This window comes from Gekko japonicus, unplaced genomic scaffold (genome assembly GCF_001447785.1).
Source record: "Gekko japonicus isolate JY-2015 unplaced genomic scaffold, Gekko_japonicus_V1.1 scaffold75, whole genome shotgun sequence".
Lineage (NCBI taxonomy): Eukaryota > Metazoa > Chordata > Lepidosauria > Squamata > Gekkonidae > Gekko > Gekko japonicus.
In genome coordinates this window covers 279,717-306,853 of record NW_015173124.1, presented here as the reverse complement: position 1 = coordinate 306,853, position 27,137 = coordinate 279,717, and the positions used below count along the sequence as shown (strand labels likewise).

At 43.6% G+C, this 27,137-nt stretch overlaps 2 protein-coding genes across 2 annotated transcripts in view; both read left to right on the top strand.

The window, feature by feature from the left end:
* NSUN4 (NOP2/Sun RNA methyltransferase family member 4) overlaps positions 1–2,146 on the top strand; it is a 7,874-nt gene extending 5,728 nt beyond the window's left edge. Inside the window, exons 5-6 of the mRNA XM_015421958.1 lie at positions 420–544; positions 1,472–2,146. Coding sequence (XP_015277444.1) covers positions 420–544; positions 1,472–1,748 — 402 coding nt within the window. The 3' untranslated portion in view covers positions 1,749–2,146. The remainder of the gene's footprint in view (positions 1–419; positions 545–1,471) is intronic.
* Positions 2,147–5,326: 3,180 nt separating this feature from the next.
* Positions 5,327–27,137, top strand: LOC107119478 (fatty-acid amide hydrolase 1-like). The gene is made up of 15 exons (XM_015421957.1): positions 5,327–5,578; positions 9,734–9,847; positions 10,617–10,760; positions 13,087–13,220; positions 14,466–14,672; positions 15,055–15,095; positions 15,832–15,956; positions 17,099–17,224; positions 17,491–17,588; positions 17,987–18,086; positions 20,023–20,063; positions 21,060–21,099; positions 22,523–22,631; positions 26,709–26,854; positions 26,948–27,137. Exons 1-15 carry the CDS (start codon positions 5,411–5,413, stop codon positions 27,074–27,076), a joined length of 1,722 nt encoding a protein of 573 aa, XP_015277443.1. The 5' UTR covers positions 5,327–5,410; the 3' UTR covers positions 27,077–27,137.

Here is a 27,137-nt window from a genome sequence, read left to right as displayed (position 1 = left end):
GACTGGCCTTTCCGCCTCCGCCTCGGAGCCGGGCGGGGGGGAGGACCGGCCTCGCCGTCGCGGAGCCCTGCCGGGTTGGAGCCGGGGGGGGGGGCGGACTCGCCTCCGCCGCCTCGGGGAGATTGAGCGGGGTGTGTGGAGGAGACGGAGCTCTTCTCCCCCCCCTGCGAGTATCGCGGGTCCCCCTCTTGTAGTCCACTAATACTTATTGCGAAGAAACCTAAGAATTCTTGTTTTAGCTTTATAAGAAAAACCTCAGCCAATTTCCTCGCAGCTATAGAAAAATAGTCCTACAGAAGAAACAGGTCAAAAGAAACCTGCCTAGATATGTATGGCTGGGAGGAAATAAGCAAGAGGTTTTGGGGAAGAGTGGAGAGAAAGCTTGTGACTTTAAGTTGAAGGAATTTTTTCTCATGCAGGTGCTTGTGGATGTGCCATGTACAAATGACCGGCATTCAGTCATGGAAGAGGACAATAATATATTCAAAAACATGAGGAAAGGAGAGCGTCAGATGTTGCCAATGCTCCAGCTGGAGTTGCTCATGTGAGTGATCCTGACCTTATGCAATAGCTGCTGAGCCATGCTAGTCTGTTTCTGTTATACCATGAAGAGGGTTAAACTGTGTAGTCAAACAGGGCTCATGGCCTGACAGAGAAGTCCACAGAAGTCACTAGCCCACAGAACTGCTTGCTTGTCTGTTTGTCTGCCCCACATATCTGTCTTGTGGTTTTAACAAATGGAACAGCCATGCACTTTACTGTATCCTTCCCTGGTCTTCTAAATATTCTTACTTCCCACTGATGAGTGACCAGGCAGATTAAAGGCTGAGGATCCAGCCAGACTTAGTTTCAGGGGTTAGCCATGGTGGTCTGCAGTAGAACAGTTAGGTTTGAGTCCAGTGGCACCTTAGAGACTAACAGGAGGAGTTTCAGGATATAAGCTTTTGAGAGTCGAAGCTTCCTTTATCTACTCATGTCTGATGAAGAGAGGTTTGACTCTTGAAAGCTTATACCCTGAAACTCCTCCTGTTGGTCTCCAAAGTGCTATTGGACTTGAATCTGTATAGGAATATAATTATTCAGGAGTATCAACTGACTTTTTGCAAAATACAGCTCGGAACATGACAACATAATGGGGTGAGGGGAGCAATGCTCTCAGGTGTGGGGAAATTTAAAAATTACAGGTGCATTGTAGAAGGAGCAAAAGGATGATGCTTCATCAAAATGATGGCGTAAGTGATACATTAGTGGGATATGGGAAGAGGCTGATTCTGTGAATTTAAATGGTTTCCCTTGTGGTGGGAGAACAGTGGACAGTGGGATTTAGGTCAGAGTAATGGGCCACGGCCTCTGGGGCTTCTGGGGCTTCTGTGTGCTCTTTGTATTGTTACATGATACACTGATGAGCAAGTGGCTCATGTCAGCTTTAGGTCATTCCCCCTAACAAACTTTTCTTCTTTTCTGTTTCCAGTGCTGGGATCCTTGCTGCCAAGCCAGGAGGAGAGGTGGTTTACTCGACGTGTTCCTTATCTCAGCTACAAAATGAGTGCGTGGTTGAGAGAGCAGTGGAGTTACTAAACATCCAATACAACATTGATGTCCATGTTGAAGACTTGAGCATTTTCCGGAGACTATTTCAGGACACGTTTTCTTTCTTTCCAAACTGCCGACTTGGAGAGCTTGTTGTTCCCCACCTCACATCCAACTTTGGTCCCATGTATTTTTGCAAATTGCGCAGAGTGGGATAGAAGAGACAGAGTATGCTGTAGAAAGAGGGAGAATGGGTACCCAGCTTTGCATCTGACATCTTGGTGATATTATGGGGTGGCGGCAATTGAATTTACAAGACAGCACAAATGTTCTTCTTGAATGACTGCACCTTGGGCTTTACATGTAACTCACAGCCCGTAATTGTTGCTAAAAACCTTTTCCCTTCATAGGCAGTCCATGTGAGTGGGGAACAACATTTATGTGCCTGTGCCTGGAGCATCCATCTAAATCACATACCTGTGAATGCTGCACTATACCCATTAGAGGTATTTAAACATTGCTTCTGTCATGTGGATCACCTGCATGGCAAAGGTTTTGGTCAGTTACCTCTCATATTTCCCAAGTAGAGTGTGGTAACCAAGAACTGCTGAATAAAACATGGAAACAAAAATATGAACTGTTTTTGTGTTTTCCCTCATATTCTTGGATTAAGCTGTCCTTTAGATCAGATATTAAACCAAAAAGTGGGGGGGGGGAGTTAGGAGAAGAAAAACATGTTGTTCGGCATGCTGTAAAATCAACTGATTCCTAACAGTATTAAGTTGAAGCAGAGATGGTGTGATACAGACAGTTGTGTTAGTCTGTGCAGGGTATAAAACAATAACTGAGGTGCTGGCAGAACTGTTGGAAAAAGATGTTCTCCCTCTTGTTAAAATTTGCAGACTTGGGATTTCCAGCAGTTTTGCCATTCCAGTGTCTTGTTTACCTCAAATGAAAATTCTGGTGTACATGAAAGCTTGATCCATTTTTTTGCAAGATATCTAATATAGGTATAGGGTGCACTTGGCAGGCTGTATGTACATGGTCCATGCTGACATCTGTCCTCAAACCAATACAGTACATAAGAACGTAAGAGAAAGCCAATGGCTTATCCAGCCCAACATTCTGTCACACAGTGGCCAAAAATACCAGGTGCTATCAGGAGGTCCCCCAGTGGGGCCAGGACACTAGAAGCCCTCCCATTAAGACTATTAATGCTACACTTTAAAAGCCAGTTTAAGAAAAATGTTTTTATTGTCAGCATGTGGCCTGTACAGTCAAATCTGAGAGGGTAGCTAGTTCTTAAGGGCCACAGCTCAAGAGGCCCTGACCAAATCAAGGTAATTCATTGAGTGGAAAGAACTTTACATCGGATACAACAGTAAGTTTCCGTATTGGTTAATATGTTCTAGATGGAAGGTAACTGAATAGAGGGTAGGAAGGGGCATGGGAAAACTTTCAGAGTTGGTAACAGAAATAGACCAGCATTGCACATAACCTGAAATTCCAGTATTCAGCTGAAAACTACCACTAGCTGTTACTGTATATGGATGCAAGTGATGTGTGTCTGTCTGCATACTGAAATCCTTTACAGTGGAAAATAACCAGTTCAGTTGTATAGCAGAAATAACAGTTACTGCATTGGGACTCTACCTCCTTAGTAAAGGTTTCCCTTGCTTGAAAGCCAGTCGAATCCGACTCTAGGGGGCGGTGCTCATATCTGTTTCCAAGCCAAAGAGCCAGCGCTGTCTGAAGACATTTTCCGTGGTCATGTGGCTGGCATGACTAAATGCCAAGGCACACGGAATGCTGTTAACTTCCCACCGAAGCAGTACTTGCAATTTCTTGCTTTTGAACTGCTAGATTGGCAGGAGCTGGGGCCAGAGATGGGAGCTCACTCCGTCATGCAGTACTCAGGTCTTGAACTGCCAAACTACAGACCTTCCAGTCTGCAGCTCAGTGTCTTAACCTCTGAGCCACCGCAGCTCACTACCTCCTTAGATCCATCCAACCAAATGGAGTTTTAGATCTGCCCTACAGATTAAAAAAACCCAAACATTGTTTAGGATTTGATTGGTGTGGCAGACTGCGCTTTAAAGGCTCATAAGTGCTGTATAATCTGGGAAAGATTGAAGGTCAAAGAAGACGGGGACGGCAAAGGATGAGATGGTTAGACAGTGTTATAGATGCAACAAACATAAAATTGAGCCAACTTTAGAGGACGGCGGAAGCCTGGTGTGATCTGGTCCATGGAGTCGCGAAAAGTCGGACTTGACTGTGCGACTGAACAACAACAAGTGCTGTGTAAACGTGAAGGACTGTTAATGCCTCACAGAACCAGAGAGCCTTGAGTGACAGGCTGCTCAAAGGGATTTGATTGGTTAGTGTCAGCTGAGTAGAAAGACTTGGGAACTGACTGCTGAAGAGAATTCAGTTTATCACTGACAGAGGACTGGGAAGATTAGCAAAGAGGAGTGGAAGGGTCAGTGAAGACCTCCATTTCTCAACTTCTACATTGAATAAAATATCTTGTTTATTTTTGAATGTTCTAAAGCCTCTCGTGTGTGCCATTTCAGAAGTTTAAGCTAAAGAGGGTGATCTTGTCTTTTCCCTCAAGTTCAGGAAAAGAAAATAGATAAAGGGACTGCTCAGAAAGGAAGGGAAAAAAAGGGGGGAATCCTATGTCTGAGTGAGGGAATGGGACTAGGTCATCATAGTTGACTTGGTGGTTTAGATATTAAATCCTACAAAACTAGGACTTCACATAAGCCTCTTGGTGTCAAGTTGTTTTACGTGTATGAGAATCCGGAATCTAAGCTATGCAGTAATCCATAAATGATGTTCTAGTGCATTTTGGCATCCTGTTTTTATCCTGCCTTTGGGGAAAGGAGTGGTGTATAGGGTCCCTTCCACACTTTTTATCCTCACCAGGACCTTGTGAGGTAGGCTAGTTGGCCTTGGGCTAGCCTACCTCACGAGGTCCTGGTGAGGATAAAAAATGTGGAACTTAAGGGCAGGACAGTGACAGTGTATCAACCCTGTTTCAAAAGAGTTAATTGTTAAAGTTATTAACAGCCAGGGTGTCTGGCAGTTGAAGTATAAATATGCTCCAAAAGTTGGAAAAATAGTTATGAGTCAGGGATCCATCCTTAATATTAACATGTTTTGTAAGTGTTCTGAAAGAAAGTAGGATCTGTGCTTTCATGTCATATTTATACCTATGCCTTATTTTTGTAAACAAGACCTATGTTAAAAAACCGGATACTCAGCCCATTATATTGTGTACTTTTGCTAACACACATCTGGGCCCTGTCTCCCGAGCTTTCTTTTTCTCCTCCCAAAAGTTTGCAAAAGTTGAAGCTCTCTCCCTTCATGTATATTGTCATATTACACACATTGTTGTATTTAAACTTCTGGCTAGTAAATCTGATGATTTTACAGCCAGAAAGCCACAGCGCTTGGAATAACTTCTGTAAAGCGGGCAATCTTTGCAGGTGAAGTTTTCAGGATTCGATCAAAGTTCTTCAGTCACAGCAGAGACACAACCGATTTCCCACAAGCGCTCTTCCCTTTTGCCCCGATGGTACCTGTCAATTTCACACAAGCTGCTGTTTTTAGAGGACTGTGTAGACGCGGGGGAGCAAAATGGGGCTTGTGTGAAATTGACAACAACCATTGGGGCAAAAGAGAAGAGCGAGCGGCCACAATTTCTCAACTTCCGGCGCGCAAATGTGTTGAAGATCCGTGTGTAGAAATCCAAGCCGGATTTTCGAGGGGCGGTTCATCGACCGCTGGGTAACGACGCAGCGCAGGCAGGCTTTTAGGTCGAAAGCTAGTCCGTTTGCGGCGTCGGCTGGAGAAGGCAGGGGACGACGTCGGAATGAGTGTCAGCCTGGTCTCCGCTGTCTTGTGCTGCGGGGCTGCTACGTTCCTGCTGCTGAATTGGCGCAGGAGGAGGACAGTCCAAAGGAAGATGAAAGAAGCGAAGTGGAGGCGGGAGCACACAATTGAGAAAATGGAAAAGGCTGCTCGCAAGTTCAAGGAGCAGGTAAGGTGCGGGAGGTGGAAACGGCTGTACTCGTCTCCGGTGTGTGCCTAAAGATGTCAAGGATCATCGCACAAGGAATTCCAGAGTCCAGACCATCCTTAAGGCAGGAAGCCGAACGCATTTGCTCTTTTCCATACTCAGTGGATCAGAGTCCCCTGAGCCCTTTAGCCCTCGGACGAATGCATCTAGATTCTGTGATGAAAGTAGACGGATCCAAATCTGGTGAGGGCTCTTGTAAGTTTTGAAAGGAGGATTTCGACCGGAGTGCCTTCCTCCTTCCTCCTCGTGCACTGATGGGAAAGGCAGCAACTTATGAAAGTCTCCCTTCCATGCAGTATATGCACATTGGCTTATGCACATGACCAACTAAATTCAGCTGGATTTTCTTCAGTTTCAGGTTGTAGCATCAAAGGTACATCAGCCTTCTTTGGGCAACCCTGTAGAGACTATGTAGGATTATATTAAAACCCCCTGTTAAAAAGCTGTTAGGGAATTTTAAAGAAGCATTCTCATTACTACTGAAATCCCTTGGACAGGGTAAAAGCTGGAACAGCACAGAACAGGCGGAATGGGCATTAAACAAACAATAGTACCGCAAAAAAACACTGGGATGCATTACAGACACTCGAGAACAATATTTTAGAAGTGAAAACGCCAAGGTATTTCGGCCTGGAAAGGGTTAATAAAGATGTGAGAGTTCCATGTTTTCACTTCTAAAATATTGTTCTTGAGTGTCTGTAATGCATCCCAATTTTTTGGCGGTACTATTGTTTGTTTAATGCTTGTTCCGGGGTGTTCTGGAAGCATTTTGGCCGGTTTAATAAGGATGTAAGAGTTCTGTGTTTTCATTTCTAAAATATTATTCTCGAGTGTCTGTAATGCATCCCATTTTTTTGGCATTACTGTTTGTTTAATGCCCGTTTCGGCCTGTTCTCAGGTGTTCTGGAGGCATTTTGGCCTGGAAACGGTTAATAAAGGTGCAAGAGTTCTGCATGTTTATTTCTAAAATATTATTCTCGAGTGTCTGTAATGCATCCCACTGTCTTTTGAGGTACTATTATTTGTTTAATGCCCATTCCGGCTTGTTCTGGGGTATTCCAGGGGCATTTTGTCCTGGAAAGGTGCAAGAGTTCCATGTTTTCACTTCTCGAGTGTCTGTAATACATCTCAGTGTTTTTTGCAGTACTATTGTTTGTTTAATGCCTGTTCCATCCCATTCTGGGCTGTTCCCGCTTTTACCCTGTCCCAATCTCCTGGGTTTAGTGACAGTAAAGAGAGAAAGTTATTCTGTAATCAGTAGGTTAGTACTGGAGTATTCCTTATACACAATCTGGCTTTCCAGCAAATTGTTTTTGCTTACACCATATCAGCAAGTTAAAACAACTGCGTGATCGCTATGTTGGACTTTCATACAACTGATGTGAAATCCTATCTATATAGACACTTTGAACAGGTTAGAATGTTAGATCCATCTCTGCAGTAGTTTCTCCCTTTCCAGTGTGTAAAGATTACTCTTGCATGGTAAATGGTATGCTAAATGATGGAGCATATATTCAACACTTGCTACAGTGCAAAGACTACATATTCTGCACACAAGGAAACACCAAGCCCTCCTTTCTCTCTGGAGCATTAGTTTGTTGGGGCACAATTAAACAAAAGTCCTGTGGCGCCTTAAAGATTAACAGATTTATTGTGGCATAAAGTTTTGCGGGGACTCGAGTGGGTCTTTGCAAAAAGCTTATGCTGCAATAAAATCTCTGCATCTGTGAGGTGCCACAAGACTCCTTTTTGTTTTTGCTGGATTTAATACAGTTTGCTACTTCTCTGGAACATGTAGTTAAGGTTCCAAAGTAATAATGGCAGAAGTAGTGTGCCTCTGGCATGTCTTTCTGCCCTCTAAACAGCTGCATAGAGGAAGTTGTTTCTGTTGGATTTCTGCTTCCTTTGCAAGTTGCAGGAGCCCTGTTTGGGGCAGGGAATCTATGAAAGGCTGCCACTCCCCCACCCCCCGCACCTACCACTGTACATTAACTTTGCAAGTGAAGCTAGGCATTTCATGGAGGTACAATGGGAAAAGATTTACTCACTATTTTTTGTGGGGGTCAACTTGTTCTTAGAGTGGTAAGAAAGACCCACCCTTATTGGGGGGTGTAGATTAATTGAGAGCAGACTGAGATAGATACTATAGTGCAAGAAAATTTGCTTCCTGGTAGTTTTCCACATTAAAAAAAAATCAGTTTGGCACTTCTATTTAGTCTCTGTTCTCTTTGCACACAGTTGGCAGCTGCTTAACTGGCTGGGTAATTAACACTTTTGCATTAAGGAGTGTCTGTTTCACCAATATCAAAGTTGCCCAACTGAGGTCCTGTCCATACGAGGCCTTTTGGGCCGGGAGCAGGATGGAACGGGGGTGGAGCAAACGGGCGCGATCCCACTGCAACATCTGGGAAGCGTACCGTCTCCGTCCCTGATCCAGCCCTTCCAGCGCTGCTCCGCACCAAAAAAGAACCACCTACCGAGGTGTTTTTTCCGAAGGGCCGCAGCAACGCTGACCATGGGATCGCCGGTGCGTCCTTGCGCCGGCGCATCCCCGGCTCCTGGCCGAACTGCGCATGTGTGAGCATGCGCAGTTTGCCAGGCTCCCCTCCCCACCGTCACTTTCTCCCCGGCATCTGATCGTGCCAGGGAGTGACGGCGCCGCAGCTCGGGGGATCCGTGAGATCCCGCCGCGCCGTCTCAACTTTGCTGTGGCTCACACTAGCCGCAGTTTGAGCGTCCTTTTCCCTGCCGTGTGGCAGGGACCTGAGTGCAGGAAATTTAACTCTGGAAATTATAAGGGTTGCAGCTGCAGCCATGCCTCTATTAAAGTTTGACCTTACCCGTCAGTTTGGTAAGAGCAGCGCTTTATTAGGTATCTTAGCCGAGGAAGCTCAAGCTCCCACTTTGGCTCACATTTTGTTCAGCATGAAGAACCAGGGTGCTGATTTGTCATCAATCAGTGTGTCTGTTTGTCAGATTACTTCTTGTGTATTCGAGCAGGACAGAACCATGTAATTACATGCGTGCAGCTTGAGAATTCTGCTTCCCCTCCTCCCCACCAATGGGTGTCACTACATGCCTCTCAGCAACTAATTGTATAAGTACTGGCAAAGTCATTCAGCCAACAATGGTAAATAAACACTTTCTAAAAGATTTAACATTTTGTGTTGGTCTGTGTTATTAAGCTTGTTTGGCACATGCATATTTTTGCATAGCCTTATGGGAAATGTAGTTCCCCTCCCATGTCATTTAACAACCTGTGCCCCTAAACCTTAAAGAATGTTGATGCGCTTGACTGAACCATGAGGAATGGCATGATGTAAATATTTTTACAAAAGCAAGAAATAATAAAATTTTAGGGCCAATATTGTGGATTGGCTTGGATAAACCATTCTTCACTTTTGGATAGAGTACTGGAGCTGATATGAATGCAAGCCTTGATGTCTGCACAAAAGATCTCAGGGCTAATGCATATCACAGTGCTGAATGTGGTTTGTTTGCAGTTACAGTTGTTTGAGGCACTGGATAAGGACACTTTTCAGAAGGTCAGTAATATACAAAAAGTAGAAGAGTTCTATTGCAGGGTGAAACAGGTACCTTGGAGAATCTGTTATCCAGATAGATAATTATCGGTATGTGAAGTATTGAGTGACTCTCATCTCATTTTGACCACCTAGTAATCCTTGCAAAGCAAATTTCTCCTATTGCCATTTTACAGGTGAAGAACTGAGGGTGACAGTTGCAAAGGACCACCTGATAAACTCATTACCAAGCAAGGATCTGAGGGTCTTCCAGGTCAAAGGCCAAACTCACATGTGCCACTTAAAGTATTTTTCAGCCCTTCTCTTGTTGCTGTTGTGTCCATATGAATAATAAAAAATGAATGCAGTATCTGAGTGTCAGATTTACCTCATTTAAATTACATGTTCTACAACGCAAGTGTGATTCAGACCTGGAGCAAGTGCTCTCTCCATTGAATCACATCAATTTGCATGAGGAGATCAGGTTCTGCGGTGTTTTCTTCTTGCACTGTTGAAACATGTGCATTTACTTTTGTGGGCGTAGGTTGTGGGAGCAGCATTATGTAAACCATTATCAATTGAATTTCTTGTTCAGAATCCAGGCCACCAACCGTCATCAATACTATCTTTCACCCTGCCTCAACTGCTTGGGAAGCTCAGGGATGGCTCTCTCTCACCCGAGAGTGTCTTCTACACCTACATGGACAAGGTGAGAAATGGTTTCTTTGTCAGTAAATCTGAGACCGATTTCCCACAAGCTGCTGCTCCGTGCTCACACCATGTGCCACATTTTGCCCTGCAGCTTTGCCCGATTTCTCCCACGTTTACTCGATCCTCAAAAAACAGGATTGAGTAGACGCGGGGGAAATGGGGTGAAGCTGTGGGGCAAAATGCGGCCACGCAGCACATGGTGTTAAATTGACACGTACGATGGGGCAAAGGGAAGAGCGAGCACGGAGCAGCAGCTTGTGGGAAATCGGTCTGAGTTATAATGATAAGCTGCAGATGGTGTGTGTTTTAGAATCCTACTGTGATTCACCCTGAGCCCCCTTGCAGGGAGGGTGGAATATAAATGGAATACGATAAATAAATAAATGGTTCCCAGTTCCATGGGTGCAGTTCATGGTTCCTTGTTCTCCAATCCAACTACAAATATAAATGATATTTAAACAGGTCTGCATTCCAAAATAAGGGTCTGGATATGCCCAAATCACACACCCCAAACTCTGAAGACCGTTTCCTTCAAGCAGATGCCTCATTCTTCAGTTGATAGCAAAGCACACCTTACAAACTTTGGAGTGGGCACCCCTCTAGGCCAGTCTTCAGAATCTTGGGATTTATGATTTGGAGTAGTCCAAAGGTTATTTGGGGGTGCAAAGTGTTTGCTTTAGCAACGACAAACCTCACTCTCTGTGTATGTGTCATGGTGGTGGGAATTATGTCTCTGAACTTAATTTCGCCTTTTCCGGGTTTTATAGGCCCTGGATGTAACTAGAGAGCTCAACTGTGTGACTGATTATCTGGATGACAGTGAATCCCAGCTTCTGCATATGAAGAGCCAGGGGAAGAAGGGTTTGCTCTTTGGGGTTCCCATCAGCATAAAGGACTCTATTGACTGCAAGGTAAGTCAGAGTTCCTCATGGAACGAAGTGCTTGGTGTTCGTGTAGCGAACCAGTATTTGGGAATAAAGCTTTCCTGAGACATTGTAAGTGCTCTGGTCAGATATTATCCTTAGATCACAAGTCAATAGTGAAAGAAGCCTGTCCATTTTACAATTTTTGTGCATTAATTTTGTAAAAATATCTTGTTTGAATAGTGCAGTGTAGCTGGGGAGGCTCAGGTTCAAATCTCCTCTTAGCCATGTAGTTCACTGAGTGATCTTGTTCCAGTCACACACTTTTAGCCTAACCTATCTCATAGGATGGCTGTGAAAATAGAAGAGGAGAAATCTATGCACACTACCTATACCTCTGTGGAGGAAGGGTAAGGTAAAAATGTGACAGGTAAATAGATGGGAAGTGTTCTTTTGTCCAGTTTCAGTCTTTTCCCCTCACTCCTAAAGTAACCTTGCCTTGACTGTAGTAGATAAATTTGAAGAAGGTAAGGGAAACATTATAAATTAAGCCATGAACACATTACCAAGTCCTTGCCTCTTTCACAGGTTTTGTCAGTCCAAGTTGTACTTGGAACTTAGTTCCCAGGTGTGCATGGGCCCAATTCTAATTAGGAACACGGGAAACAGGGCTTAAGATTTCCTCCACAGGAAATTGCCCAGGGGAGCCACTATTTGCCTTCCTGGGGAAACTTTTGTGAGCTGATGGTTAGGAATATATTTCCCCAATATGGAAAACCGTAATTCCCCTGGAATGTTTCAGGTTGCAAAATGGTGGGAGGGAGGGCTTAAACCCCTTTCCCCACACACAGTGGTGTCAATATGAATCAGACCTGCACACACGTGGGAATTAAGTTTGAAGCATGGATGGCACCTGTCAGGCAGCTGCATAAGGGATGCGAAGACTTCATAGCATGTGAATTGACCCTATGATGTCACTGACTGCTGGGTGATGTAGTGGTTAGACTGTCTGACTAAATCTCGTTTAGATCTCCATTCTTCTATGAAGCTTGCTGGGTGACTTTGCTTCAGATACTCTCTCTGTTTCGACTGCCTCACAGGTGTCTGTGAGGATAAAATGGGGACAGAAAAAACATGAGTTCCTTAGAGGAATGGCAGGGTAAAAGTAGATGGATCAGAAACAAATAGTGGATAGAAGTTTTGAATCCTGTCCTGGGGAGTTTGATCTACTCCCTCTCCTTGATCTTATCCCTCCCCCCACCCCAGCAGGTTAGGCCCTGCAGGACCTTCTGCAGTTTCGCAGGGCCTGTAAAACGGAGTTCTTCCGCCAGGCTTTCAAGTAGGGGGCCGCCTTGACATCATGGCCCTGGCCCTAATATCAACACTACCACCAACCTGGCCTTAACATCAATACCACCAGCAGCTGGATGATAAACAGCCTGGCAGGAGCCTGGAAGCGGCCATTCAAATGATGACTATATGCCGCCATCTGTATTATAGCTATGTGCAGTGTATTTATAGTTCATATTGTAATTTTAATGGAATGCTGGTTTTAGTATATATATTGGAGTTGTTGTTAGCTGCCCTGAGCCCTCCGAAAGTGGGGAGGGTGGGATACAAATAATAATAATAATAATAATAATAATAATAGACATTTTAAAAAGCAAGTTATATGACCAAGACTTTGCCTTTTCATATCCCGAGCCCAAGGAACTCTTTTAAGGGTGGGTTGTACCCAGAAGAGTGTATTGATTGCGATTTACTATTGACTGTTGCACCTTGTTGTAAGATCACTGATCTGCACATCATATTTGATCTGACCTTACAACATATCAACATATCAAAGTATTCACAAGACCAATTACTGTACTTCTGTAAAAAGTCAACAGTTGTATGAATGCACTGAGCTTAGCTACTCAGAGTGTAGCTATGCCTGTTCCAACTGATGTTCATCTCAGCTTTCTAGGTGGACCCAAGTCTCCCTACTCTGCAGTGTTATTGCTGAAATCGGCCTTAGTATCAGGCAATAATACTGGTACACATCACACATCTCCTAAGAATGCATAATGAAGCAGGTGTACCAGTATTGTTGCCTGATACTAAGGCCGATTTCCCACAAGCTCCACGCTCGCTCTTCCCTTTTGCCCCATGGTACTTGTCAATTTCACACAAGCGGCTGCGCTGCCACATTTTGAGTAGAAGTGGGGAAAATCACATGAAGCTGTGGGGCAAAATGCAGCTAAGCAGGAGCTTGTGTGAAATTGACAGGTACCATGGGGGGGGGGAAGGGAAGAGCGAGTGTGGAGCAGCGCTTGTGGGATATCGGTCTAAATGTCTGTAGGAAAGCTGGATTTCTCTTTATGCCCCTCTCCAGGGCCATGATTCCACACTGGGTTTGGTGAAGCGTCTCCAAAAACCTGCAACAGTAGATGCTGTTGTAGTCCAGGTGTTAAAACAGCAGGGAGCAATTCCATTTGTCAAAACCAACGTTTGTCAGTCTTTGATGAAGTAAGCCTGTAACTTCTTTGCTATAGTCTATATGCTTAGGCATTTGTCTTCATTAGCTGTCTTCAGACATCATGAGATGTGTTTAGTTTAGCTCTTTTATTCTTAAACATAAAACTTCCTCTAATCTGAAACCAGCTCCAATCTGAAACTATCATCTGAATAACAGTGCAGTAATTTATCCACTTTTGCCTAAGGACAAATATTTTTGAATGGTTAGCAGTTTCTTTCTCATAGGGGATGGAAGGGTTTGTGTTATGCTCCTTAAGAGCTATCTAATTTATAAGTAAGAGGAGCCCCAGGGGTCATGAAAACAGAAGGTGGCCTGGCAGCCATTTCCCTTAATTTGAGAGAGAGATGTCTGATTACTCAGTGATGAGGCAAGTGGCACTTTGCACATATTCCAGGCAATACTCCCTCTAAGCTGTGGAGTCTTGTGAGCAAAAATTCTACTTTGTGAGCTACTGGCATTAAAGTTGTGAGCAAGCAATTTGGCTACTGCATAAATTAGTTTGCTCTGGAGCCATCCTTCCTGAGCCAAGACAAAAATGTGTGAGCTGGAGGCTAAAAAACTGTGAGCTAGCTCACACTAACTCAGCTTAGAGGGAACACTGGTTCCAGGGCTGTCTGAGAACTGTTGACCAAGGGGTTTTTTGGGAAATGTTGTGTGGCTTTCTAGAAATAACAGCATGCTTTTTCTCCCTTTTCCCTACCACTTCTGATGGTAAAGAGTGAATTGGAGCATGGGGCGTGAAGACAAGACATGATCAACTAGTTGGTAGCATAGCGTGGGTAGGGTTGGGTAGGTAAGACTCCTGTCTAGAGGGTTAAAGCATATGAAATAGCCCTGACTGATTGTTGGTGGTGGCCCCTTAGGCAGGGCCTGTAAAACAGAGCTCTTCCACCAGGCTTTCAACTAGGGGGCCGCCTTTAACATCATGACCCTGGCCCTACCACCAACTTCATCACCAACTTGATGACCAACAGCCTGAATTAGGGGTAGGCGACAATTCAAATGTCAGGGAATGCTGCCATCTTTTATTATATCTATGTTTTGAGTAGGTTGGTCTTATACACTGTGATTTTAACTTAATTCTGTTTTTAGTATATGTTGGAGTTTTAATGTATATATCTATTTGTATGTATTGTATTGTAAGCCGCCCTGAGCCTGCCATGGCGGGGAGGGTGGGATAAAAATGTAAATAATAATTATAATAATAATAACTTCCGTTCATACTCTCATTTCAGCTATGACTGCAGCAATCTGATCTTTGGGCAGACGGTGCATCCTGTGGATCACACAAAAACCCCTGGTGGTTCCTCAGGAGGGGAAGGTGCCCTTATTAAAAATGGAGGCTCTATCCTTGGCATTGGCACAGATGTAGCAGGGAGCATCCGCATTCCAGCTGCTTTCTGTGGAATTTGTGGGTTCAAAACCACAGGCAACAGAATCAGGTAGTGTGCCATGTTAGATCCTTAAAAAACCTTGCATAGGCTAAGATACTTGGACTCAACACCTGTTAAAACCTGTCTCTGGGAATGGCATAGGGCCTTCATGGAATATGCCTTGGGTAAGTATGTGGGCAGAAACCTTCACGAATGGTGCAAGAAGTAGCTCTAGTAACCCAAGAAGCAAAAATCACTAAGTTGCATTGTTATATGGACAAAAAACTAGGTTTGAGCTTTCTATATTTGTTTATACTGCTAGCTTTTGCTCCTGGTCTTAATGGTGCAGCACCTGAGGGTAGAGTCCCAGTTTGAGGTCTTTCCCAAGCACTGATGTTGAGAACTGGGAACCCAGAGATCTTTGCTAAGATTCTTTGTGGTCTTTTTACAGCAAAAGAGGGATTGTACCCAGCATTTGTGGACAAAAATCAGGTGAGTTATATCATTTTCCTGGATGGAGTAGGGGTCAGTTTACAGTGAATGGGCGGGGTGGCATTTTTGATCTCTGTAATTACCTACCTGGATGGATCCTAATGACAGGATCCATTCAAGTTTATTGGTCTAATCTGTCTTCCATCTTCCTCCAAAGAGCACATAATGGCATAGATGGGGATAACCTGTCTTATACAAAAGTTTTAAATTGAATTATTTAAAAATAAGAAATTCAGGCAGGGAAGAGAGTACAAAGTGACTTAGATAGCAGGAGTATTAATAATGGGGGGCAAGTTTAATAATGTACTTTATTTATTAGCCTGCTTACATAAAAAAGATGGGTTTTTTCCACGTGTACTGTCAAGAAAGAGAGGGGACCATCTTAAATTTGCATACAGTCATTTATGGTAATAAAAACCCTTTTGTGTATAATCTTTTTAGGGAGAATTGTTTTGCATTCAGGGCCATCTTATTTTTGGGTAAATATAGTACATATGGAATTTATATCCCACCTTTCAACTATATAAAATTTATTTGAGACAACTTATAAAACATTTTAAAAATCTAAAAATTATATACACACACACACACACACAGAAGTACTGCTATCACAGGCTAATAATTCGCTTTCTGGGATTGTGATAAAGATGTCCTCCTCACATTGTTTCCCAAGATATATGTGGGGTGTGGCCGACCATATTTTCAATGCCTCCATTCTTCCCCTTTTTGATTCCAGTTAGTGTGGGAGTAGGACCAATGGCCAGGGATGTTGATGGTCTCGTTCTGTGCCTAAGAGCCCTCCTGTGTGACAAAATGTTCCAGCTGGATCCCACAGTGGCTCCTCTTCCCTTCAGTGAGGAGGTGAGAGATTGGGGGGGGGGCATGGCTTAGGGGAGTAAACAAGACCTGTTTCCTGTCAGTGGGACATGTGGAAGTTAGGAGCAGTTCGTGAAATCTTTGTCTCCCCTTACCGTAGTTGGGTTCACAGAGCCAAAAGCAAGTTGCACCCAATGGCTCTGTGAGAAATATTCTGCAATAAATGCCTTCTATATTTTTAAGCTAGTAGGGTGCATTCTCTCCTCCTTGCACTACCACAACAAGGCTTGTTGGACTGAGAATGCAATAGCATTCACCCAGTGATGAATTGTAAGCACCATAAAGCAGCAGGATATTTAAGGTAACAGCTGGAGTTGCAGGACGGGGTGCATCTATGGGTTTTGGTCTTGAGAGGATGTATTTTGAAACAGTACTCTGTATCCAGGTAACTCAGGAGGGGGAACAGATGTGCAGTATGCTTGTGCCTTCTTAGAATGTAGTTTGGATGCAGTGGTTCTCTACAGTGATTCTTAGCAGCCCACACTGGCTTCACTCTCTTCATGGCAGTCACTTTCAATGTTATTTCTAAAGATCAGGTAATCAGCCTCACTGTGATGTCATCTAGCAAAGGGGATGCTTTCATGCAGTACAGGGGTGGAAATGTATGGTCCTTTTAAAAGAAAGGTCCATACTTTTCTTGTTCCTGTTACACGTCAAGTTTTGAGGTTACAAATGCATGGATCTGTGTAGCTGCATCAGCTGAGTCTAGAAGACAAGACAATGTAACTGAGAATCTCTTTTACATTGTATCAGCCTATTTTTCCATCAGTAATCCAAGTTGGCAGATGGATGCTTAAGGATTAATTTGCTATAGTTACAGGTGGTCTTACACAGCAACAGCTGCTGTAAGGAGGGGGTATGAGCTGCTCAAAGCACATTGAAAAGCCACTTTTTTAATCACTTGTCCGAAGGAGGAATAATTGGAAGTGTAAATAAACTTTGATTTAGAGAGCAATCCTGAGCAGGTCTACTTAAAATTCTACTATGCTCCATTCAGTTGTGCCCAGCAGAGTGGTTTTAGGATTATGCTTTCTGTGTTTTGGCCTTTCAAGAGCCCAATGTGATTAATGCTCTGGGAGGAAAAAAGTATTTCTAAATTGTTCTTTCCCCTTCTTTTATTGTTCCAGGTGTATTCCAGCTCTCAGACCCTCCGAATAGGATACTATACCACTGATTCCTTTACCATGCCAAGCCCTTCCATGAAGCGGGCTGTTCTGGAAACCAAGCATCTTCTGGAGAAGGCTGGCCATGTGGTGTGTCTCCTCCTCCATCTTTCAGTGGCTTCTCTGTTGCTATCAGGAGGGCAAGACAATCACTGTAGCAAAGAACAGATGTTCTTCAGAATTGCCTATCTAAAAAAGAGAGTCCTGCATCACTTCAGGAGGTTTAGTGATTTTCCTTAGCCTGTGCCTTTGCTTCCTGGAATCCTCTGGAGCTATTTGTGGCCAATTAGACTGTGTGCTCAGAGGGAATAAGAGTGAGACTAATTCTGATACTATTTTTTAATTATTTTTTTTAGCTGGTGCCCTTCAAGCCCTTGAAAATAGAACATTTTATGACTACTATTGTTCCAGCAGGGTTGTTTGCGGATGGTGGTGCCACCTTTCTAGAAAGCTTGAAAGTCTTTAAAATCTGTGTGTGTGTGTGTGCGTGCGTGTGCAGAAGAGAGCAGAATAGTCTCCCAGCGCTGAAAGACCATCAAACTGGAAACCTTAAGCCTGTGAATTAGCTTAAGCAGCAGGACAGAATGTCGCTGTGTGCTGCTGCACATGAAACAGAATTGTATGAAACGTTTGACATTTCCTTCTTATGAGTGCTGTGTAAGCTTCTGTTGTTCCTCTGGCAAAAAGGCCCATAGGATGCAACACAATGCCCTTATGGAATTGCCTTCCTACCCTCCTTTCTCAGGGACAGCAGGCTGATGTTTGATGGCAACTTCAAGGGGAGAAAGGCTGAAGGGTTAAGAACATAAAAGGCACTGTGAAACTTACTGGTCTTGTCTTCTCACCTTTCAGCCAAGGGGAGCCTGTGGATCCCAACTTAAAGGAATTGTTGCTTTTGGCAAAGTTACCTGGTTGGTTAAGAAGACTCTTATCCTGGATCAGCAGAGCAATAGTAAGGCTTGCCTCTTGGTGTTCTTTCTGGAATAACAGCAACTAGTGGTTGTGATGACTGCAAAGTTCTGCTAATTCTTTTTGAGACAGAAGAGCTGTTAAACTGGAAACAATTCTAGTGTGCAGTTCCCTTAAGGATTATAGGAGATGTCAGTGATACTTGTCAATAACTCACTTCCTCTCCCATCTCGAAGGGATTCTACCCACTTGGTGTAAAAAATGGCTGCTAAATCCAAGAGAAAGTCAATTTTCTATATGAAATCTCTTTGAGTTGGAGAGCAAAGAATAAGGCTTTTATTTTATTTAAATGAGTTGAATACTAGGTGAAATTACAAAGGTCTTCTTGGAATGATTGTTTGGGTGGCCTAAGAAACTGCAAGGGAAGGCTGTGCAATTATTCATGGTGAAAGTGGGGAGGGTGGGTGGGGTGGCAAGAGAATAACATGGCATCAGGAGTGCAGGACAGCTACCCTCTATTGCAACCTGCTTGCAGGATTGGTAGGTCTTCGCTCAAGACTGAACCAGGCACCTGTTTTTTTTTGCTTTGTCCCCTCTTGTTTGGAGCTGGAAGGGAGACTGCTGGTCAGCAGCCAAGGCATCCCCTTGGTGATTGTGCCAAGTGTTTCCTTTAAGTGCACTTGAGGACTATTCCTGGCAATGACTGATGGGAACCAACTACAGTGTGCTTCAAGACAGAATACTGCCAATGTCAAACTGGCAGACAGTATAGTAGAATAGGATACTTTTTTGAGAACTTGAATAATAGTTGAACATTTTGAGGGTACAGGGGGTACAGAGTGCTTCTGTACGATTATGCCTCAGTGTTAGAGCACATGTTTGACATACAGTAGGTTCCAGGCTCACTTTATGGCATTTTCAGTTAAAGGATCTCAAATGCCACATGGTGTGTTTGTGCTGTTTGAACTGGGAATAGCTGAACTACACTCAAGGCGGGGTATGTGCCTTAGGATGTGTACTGCTATCCTGCAGATGGGTTTTCATCTTTCCCCACCCTTTGCTCCCTAATGTCATGTACACTTAGCTGCAAATCCAATTCTCATTTCCCCAACAAGGCAGCCTGTGGTCCTTTTTGTTTGTGTCTTTAAATAAAAGAAAATGCCAAGCATCTTGAAAATGTATCTGATTGCTTGCTTGACTGGCAGCACAGGAAGAGTAAAGGCCTCCTCTGAATTTTTATTCTCAGATATTTTTTACAGTGGGACCCATCCATCATTTACCCTGGATACATGGGAAAAATTGGAATAAATAAGATGATTCTTAACCCAATGCTTCATGATTATAGCAAAATCATCTCTTTGTGCTACCTGAGTTTTTCAGGGGGATATTAAACTTCCTGATGTGGCCAGAGAAGCTTGCTGTAATATGTTCCTTCTGTTATATAGCTATCAATGAGAACTAGATTAACCATGGCATTCTGCCAGAAGAGCCTCCTGTATGTTAAAGCACTGCACATTGCTTTCCAATCAGAGTTCTCACTGTTATCTTACCTACTTCCATTCTTATTCTCTAAGGCAATTAGTGGATTAACTTCTGATGACTTCTAGCATTTACTCCATGGTCATGTTCCTAGGGTTTGAATGGGGGCAAATCCTTTAACTCATGGTTTAGGCTAGATCTATTCTGTGCCAGTGGATTCCTGAGAATCTTTGGCTCTTGCCAATTTCAAGGCAAGATTCTACACTTCCTTGTTATGTTGATTAATTAATTAGGTCTGAATAGTATGTCATAATTTGCAGTAAACTGTATCAGGATAACTGAACTAGGGTAAATTACTGGGGATTTAGGGCAGGAGAGTCATGACTTGCAGTGCCTGTCCTAGCAAGGTACATTCCTATTTAAACTTAAAATTTTGCAATATTTGTTTTTTAATTTAAAACAGAGTGTGGAAACTTTTATCAATTCCGTTTGTTTCTTAGAGTCCTCGTCTGTCAAAAGTCCTGAGGAGCATGAAGGAGAAGTAAGGAGTGATGTGCTGGAGACCCGAGGCCATAATTCTTAGAATTCTGCGTCTTGCATTGGATGTGTGTCTTTCAGTCTAATGTGGGAGGACAGAAGGCAGACATCGCTCCTCCAGCCAGTTCCCTGCCTGGTCCTTTTTGACTGCCCCTCCCCTCCCCTCCCATGCTGTGGCGAGCTGGTCTCAGAACGTGCCACAAAGCTGTTTTTCCAGGATGGGGGTGGAAGAAGTAACCTGGGAGTAGCAGGAGACGTAAATGTGCATGCCCAGGATAAGAGATGACAACCTGAAATATTCTATGGTGGTATTTCATTTTTGTCTGACAAAGCCACTTACTAATAATGCCTGAGTCAGTTGTAGGGTTCAGGTAGGCATGTGGCAGAAGCTTTTGTGCAGTTTTACCACCGCAGAACCACCATGTGGGGAAAATCACTTGTTTTAAACGCATGAGTATGGGAGAGGAGAGGGTAGGAGGGGTGGCAGTGGGGCAGGCTTAGCAGCCTTCAATGATGTGCTTTTAAATAAGCAATGATGGAGCATAGTTTGTGTCCAACCAGGCACCTGAATACCCTCGTAAGTCTTTTCAGTGAAGGTTCAAGTGAAACATAGGATCCCAGTCCAGTGGGTGTGGCTTTTGCAAGAGGGAATCAGTGGGGGCAGAGGATTGTTAAACCTGTTCCCACCTAGGTCCTTTTGAGTTGTTTTTCCCCATCCCCCCCCTACAGAATTGGAACCAAAGGCTGGGGGGAGGAACTGCTGGGGGGGGGAAGGGGAGGAGTGATTGTAGGCAGAATCTGCAAGCAGGTGAGTTAAGCACCCCACTTCCCTGTTCGATGATGCTCCGTTAGTTCAGCTCCCACAACTCTGCAAATGCTAGCTTGGGAACATGCATTTCCCAAGTTCCTCAGTAGCTTCATTCCAACTGTAAATATGAACTTGAAAGCAGCATCTCTGCAGAAATATCCTATTCACCTTTTTTCCCCCTTGACATTTCAGGTCTGTCAATCAGCTTTGGAAATTTCACACTGAAATTGAGGTAATTTTTTTTTAAAATGTCTTCTTTGCTGTGTAATGCCCAGTAAAATGTGCTGGAAATGCTAGTATAACCTTTACCAGCATCAGACCACAGATATTCCAGGCACAACTGTGGGACAGGGACCAAGTTATGATTTTATTTAGGGAAAACATAATTTAGCATAAGTCGTAGTAGTCTGATTTATCCATGTTAGTAATGAATTTATAGATTCTGTCTATTGCCTGATGGTGTGATTTCCCTTAGTAGGCCACAATATAGGTCAGGTTCATAGAGGTTAAATAGATTAAAGAAATCCTCTTTTGTTTTTCTCTGCATCTATGCAATAGTCACCCCATCAGTTTTAACACTGGATAAACTCTGCTCCAAAGGAAGGCCGAAAGCATTTTGGCCATCTGTAGATGTCTTTGCATTGTATCTCTGGAAAGAGATTTATTGCCCAACACCCCTGCATTGGAATAACAAGAAAGCAGGCCCTGCATCCTACAGAGGGGCACCCAAAACATCAGGACATGATTCACACCTCTTATTGATGATGCTTCCTCTGCATACATATGTAGAGTCCTTGAGAATCTCCAGATGAAGACCTCTGTGTTCCTTGTCAAATAAACAATGTAAATGAATGTAACTGAACCCCAAATTGGGGTTCACCAATGGATTTCTGCCAATTCAACTTACGCCGATGTACCTGTAACCAATGATATTTCCCTGGGGCTGTAAACCGTACCTGTGTCATTTTGGGTATAAAACGCTCTGCTTTTCCTGTTTTCAGCAGAGAGCAGCTTAGAATTACGGGTGCTTAGGTGCTATGTACTGTATCTCCTGTTTATTGCAATAACTAATTTAGAAAATCCTGCCCTCTGGACTCCACCGGTGTGTCTGTTCATCAGGCCAGGGACACACAGGCCATGACTTTTGGAACACAGCTGAGAACACCATTATCTGTTTATTTGAAGTTGTAACACAAACCTTCCCAGTGACTGGTTTAAAGCTTTCATAGGAAAACATCCATACAGTTGTTGCCAATAGGTATGCCTCAAATGACATCCAGTCCCAACACTGTTTTAATACCAGCTTTCTTCTCCTATTTAGTTTAACTTGGATTGCACCAAAATCTCTGGATTTTTGTCATCAGAGACAGCTTCTCCATCTCTCCCCTACCCAGCCGAAAATGACTCCGAAAGGGGAACCGGGGACCCCCATACTCTCTGTTAAATTCTGTAACTTCATACTTGCAAATGACTTTCGTCTTCTAGATTTTGACTTAGGTCATCTTTATTTTATGCACTTGTTCAATTTGATGGCTGTAGAAAATCTAATTTCCTTTGTTGGCATTGGAGAAGAGCCATGCTGCTTGCCCCAGATATGTTCTTGTTTGCTGCCTGACATGCTGAAGAATGCTTGTCCTGTGCTTTCCCTATTTTAGGAATACTGCCACGAATTCATTGCTAAATGGAAGAGACTCCGTCTAGATGTGATGCTTTGTCCTGCCCTGGGTCCTGCTTTTAAGATTGGGTTTCCAGGGAAACTTTCAGGTACTTAATGGAAAAATCAAACTGGTAGAGTACCTCCACAGCATTCAGAAAATTTTCATGCCACCTCTCCAGAAATCTGCCCATGAGAGCTTACAAAAATAAAACTAATAAAATAAACATTAAGATTATTAATTAAAACCCAGCTTTATGGAAGAAACCCAGCCTAGTATAAAAATCATAGACCATAAAACAGACCACAGACAGCTTAAAATAAATTTTCAGACTAAAATAATATTTTTTAAAAATCAACCCCTTAATTAAAAACCTGGGTGAACAAAGATGGCTTTTTTCTGGTGCCTAAAAGAAAGCAAGGGGGAGGGCATTCCACAAACAAGGTGCCACTATGGAAAAAAGTCCTGTCTCTGGTTGCCACACCTGCCTCACTTTTGAAGGCAGGGCACCAAGAACAGGGCTTGTGAGGCAGATCATAAAGGCTGACCCGTACGGGGGGAGGAGGAGGCAGTCCTTCAAGTACCCTGGCCCCAAGCCATTTAGGAACTAGCAATTTGAATTTTGCCTGGGCAGCTAGTGCAGATCTTTTATCACTGGGGTGATACGATCTTTGTATCCTGCCCCTGACAGTAACCTAGCTGCTGCATTTTGGATGAGCTGTCATTTCTAGACTATTTTCAAAGGCAGTAATCTTTAATACTTTACAGTAATCTAACCTGGGTGTAATCAGACTATGGATTACCATGGCCAGTTCATGCTTTTTGAGGAATGGCCATAGCTGGTATATCAGTCAAAGCTGATAAAAGGCACTACATTCCACAGAGGAGATCTGGCCCTTCAATGGTAGGCCTGGATCCAGCAGTACTCTCAAGTTACCAACCTTATCCTTCAGAGGGAGGGCAGCCCCCTCCAGAACCAGCTGGCTCCACAGTCCTCGAGCAGCTTTGTCACTGACCAGCAGCACCTCAGTCTTATCTGGATTGAGCTTCAGTTTATTGGCCCTCATCCATCCCATTACCATCTCTAAGCAGACCGACCTGATTCGGCTGTTAAGGAGAAACAGAGTTGGGTGACATCCATATCTGGTGGCACCTGATTCTGAATTCCCGATGATCTCTTCCAGAGGTTTCATATAGATGTTAAACAGCATGGGAGACAAGATAGAACACTTTGAGACCCCTTAATGTAAGTGCCATGGGGCTGAGCAGTAGTCCCTCAGAACCACTTTCTGGAACTGATTGGTCAAGTAAGAATGGAACCACCAAAGCATGGTAACTCCCACTCCCAACTCAACCAGCCTCTCCAGAAGGACTCCACGGTCACTGGTATCAAACACTGCAGAGAGGTCCAAGAGAATAAACTTGGATGTATTTCCTCATCGATTTCCCAGCAAAGGTCATCCGTCAGGCCAACCAAGGACATTTCTATCCTACCTCCAGGCCTGAATCCAGAATGAAATGGGTCTTTGATAATCCATCTCCTCCTTGAAGCTGCATGGCCACCACCCTCTCAAACACATTGCCCAAAATGGAATGTTGGCCACTGGTCAGTTGTCAGTGGAATGCAGTGTGGCCTTCGTCAGGAGGGATCACACGGTGGCCTCTTTCAAGGTGGTCAGAACAACGCCCTTCCACAAAGGGGTGTTTATTACCTCCTGTACCCAGATGACCAGTCCAGCCTTGCTTGATACCAACAGCCACAGAGGGCAAGGATGCATCTAGAAGTGGAGCACCATACTCTTTTGACTAGCTTGTCCACTTCAGGCCCCACCAACTGAAAGTCATCCATATACCTAAGGCCACACTGCATTCCACTGGCATCTGGAGACTAAACTGCACCAACTGTGGAATCTAAGTCGCCATGGAAGATGTGAGCGATTGTGGGGGGGGGGGCGCAAAATGCATTGCAATGGGCTTTTATATTTTCCCCTCTTCAGAATGGGGGCCATCATCACAGTAAATGATTATTCCCTATAGAAGTCAATTGCATTTGACAAACGGATGGAACAGTCAGAAGAAATTTATTGACTGACCTAAGTTAGTGAGCAGGAGTTCATCTGAGTCCCTAGAGAGTGAGTTCCTCAGGCTTGTGGCCTCCAGAGTTTGAAGGTATCATCAGCATAAAATGCAGATCCCTCAGAAAATGAGCCCAAGAAAAGCTGATTTCTTGTTTTTCTGTGAGATAGTCCAAGGTCCAGAACTGGGCCCATTCTCTAATGATTCAGAGATGTTTAAACATTGGATAACTGATAACAGAAGTTCTTGGGCATTTTCCCATGAGATTTGTTATGAATGTAGCTGACTCAGCTCTCCTGTCTCACAGACTGTGCGATGGAGCCTGCTTTTCTTTTCTTGCTGGATCGCAGCCAGCAATGCTAATAAGATGTAGTTCATCAATGAGTTTTTGAGACTGTATTGTCAGTGGGAAAAGTGCAGTTTGGTTTGGAAGAAAAGTTCTCCCATCCCAGCTTTTGCTTTGAAGCTCTCATAACTCTCTAACTCTTCTTGGGAGAGCAAAGGGATCTACGAGACTGAATAGCTGGGTAGCTATGTGCTTGATGTGAACCTGGGACACCAGTAGTTCAGACTTTCTCTTGTTGTCTTGTTCATTTTTCATAAATTATCTCAGTGGCTGCTTCTGTGGTGCAGGTGGTGTGTGGCATTACTGGCAATCCTCTCAGTGTGAAAGGTGTGCCACAGGGGAGTCATAGCATTTGTTAAATGGCCTCCCATTCAATTCAGTCTGATCTTGTGGAAAGTCAACCCCATCACTGTGTTGTGTTGAAGGCTGCTGATACTGGCATTGAGATTTACATGGTCCCATGTATGAAGTAGCCCACATGACTGTTTGAGGTAAAGTTCAATTTTTCTGTCTCTAAAATGGGAATATGTTAAGAATGATTATTGAAATACTTGCAGAATAATATACAATAACTAGAATATAGTTCAAAGAAGACAATGACTGAGGAATGACAATTCGTATTCAAATGCAATTCAAGTTCAAGACAGGAATCGGGATGTAATCCTGTTCAAGGGATTCTTCTTCAGTATTTAGATACTAAGTATACAAAAATGTTGTTCTAAACTCTTGTAAAGATCAATATATTCACTACAGTCAGTAACAAAGGACATTACAGCTAGATGTTTTTGAAATTTTTCAAATATAATTAAAGAAAGAACTCTGCAGAGCCTTATTTAATATAGCTGCAGTATGAAACATTTTCTTGTAATTTAATAATCCTATCCCTTTAATGCTGATACACAATTTAGACATTCTTTATTTACACCCAGCCTGAAGGGAGTAACAAAAGTCACTAGAAGTTTAAAAGAGCCTTGCCTGTATTGTATAGAGACAGGAATCAACAACAGCAGAGACACTTCTTTCAAACATATATTCAGGCTTCTCAATCAGGGAACATCCCCCACATTTATGATGACTGAAGACCAATTCTCCTTTCATTGTCAACGTTCTTAGTTCTTCTAAAACTTACAAAGGGGAAACCATTACATCCAGCTATATTTTTAACTGCATGCTAGTATTTATGCATTAGGCTTTGGATGGAATAGGACAAATGTGTACAGCATAAACCACAGGGAATATGATTTTTAACACTGTTAGTTTTTCCTAGGAGCAGCTCATGCCTGGGGTAAACACTAGCATCAAAACCAGTCAGTCTTCATATTGTAATAGTATTTTCTTGGTGCTGGGGGGGGGGCAACAGTGGGAGGGCTTCTAGTGTCCTGGCCCCACTGCTGGACCTCTTGATGGCACCTGGTATTTTTGGCCTCTGTGTGACAGAGTGTTGGACTGAATGGGCCATTGGCCTGATCCAACATTGGCTTCTCTTATGTTCTTAGTAAGCATTTTTAACATACAGTATTTGCTGTGGCACTGTATTTCTTTGTTTATCTACACTCAGGTTCCTCCTTATCTCTTTTTCTAAAAACAGGATAACCGTTTGTCTCCTAGGGTTTGTAATGATGATTTGTGAGATTTACATTGCAAAGCTGCCTGCTGTAAATGCACTGCATTAATCGTAACATTCTCCAAATGTTCCTTCTCTTAGCTGGAGCTGCTGGTTGCAATGTGTGGGGTCTCTCTCTCTCTTTTTTTATATCTACACAGTGGGAGCAAGTTACACCGTCTTGTATAATGTCTTGGACTGCCCTGCTGGAGTGGTACCGGTCACAACAGTGACAGAAAAGGATGAGGACGATCTGAAAACTCTCAGAGGCCACTACAATGATATGTGGGACAGGACCTTTGTGAAGGTACATAGCCTGGCCTTCTTGGCAATGTCACCTGCTGGCAACCTTGTGTTGACACTCGATACGAAAACTTCTCCCCCCCTTCTCTCCTTACAGGCAGTAGAAGGAGCCATAGGACTCCCTGTGGCTGTCCAGTGTGTGGCTTTACCCTGGCAGGATGAGCTGTGCCTCCGGTTCATGAAAGAGGTGGAGAAGCTGAGCCGGGAAAAAGAAAGAAATTGTTGAATGTGATGTTGCATAAAGCTGGTGTAATGTATTGAAATGATTACATGAATCACCTCATAGG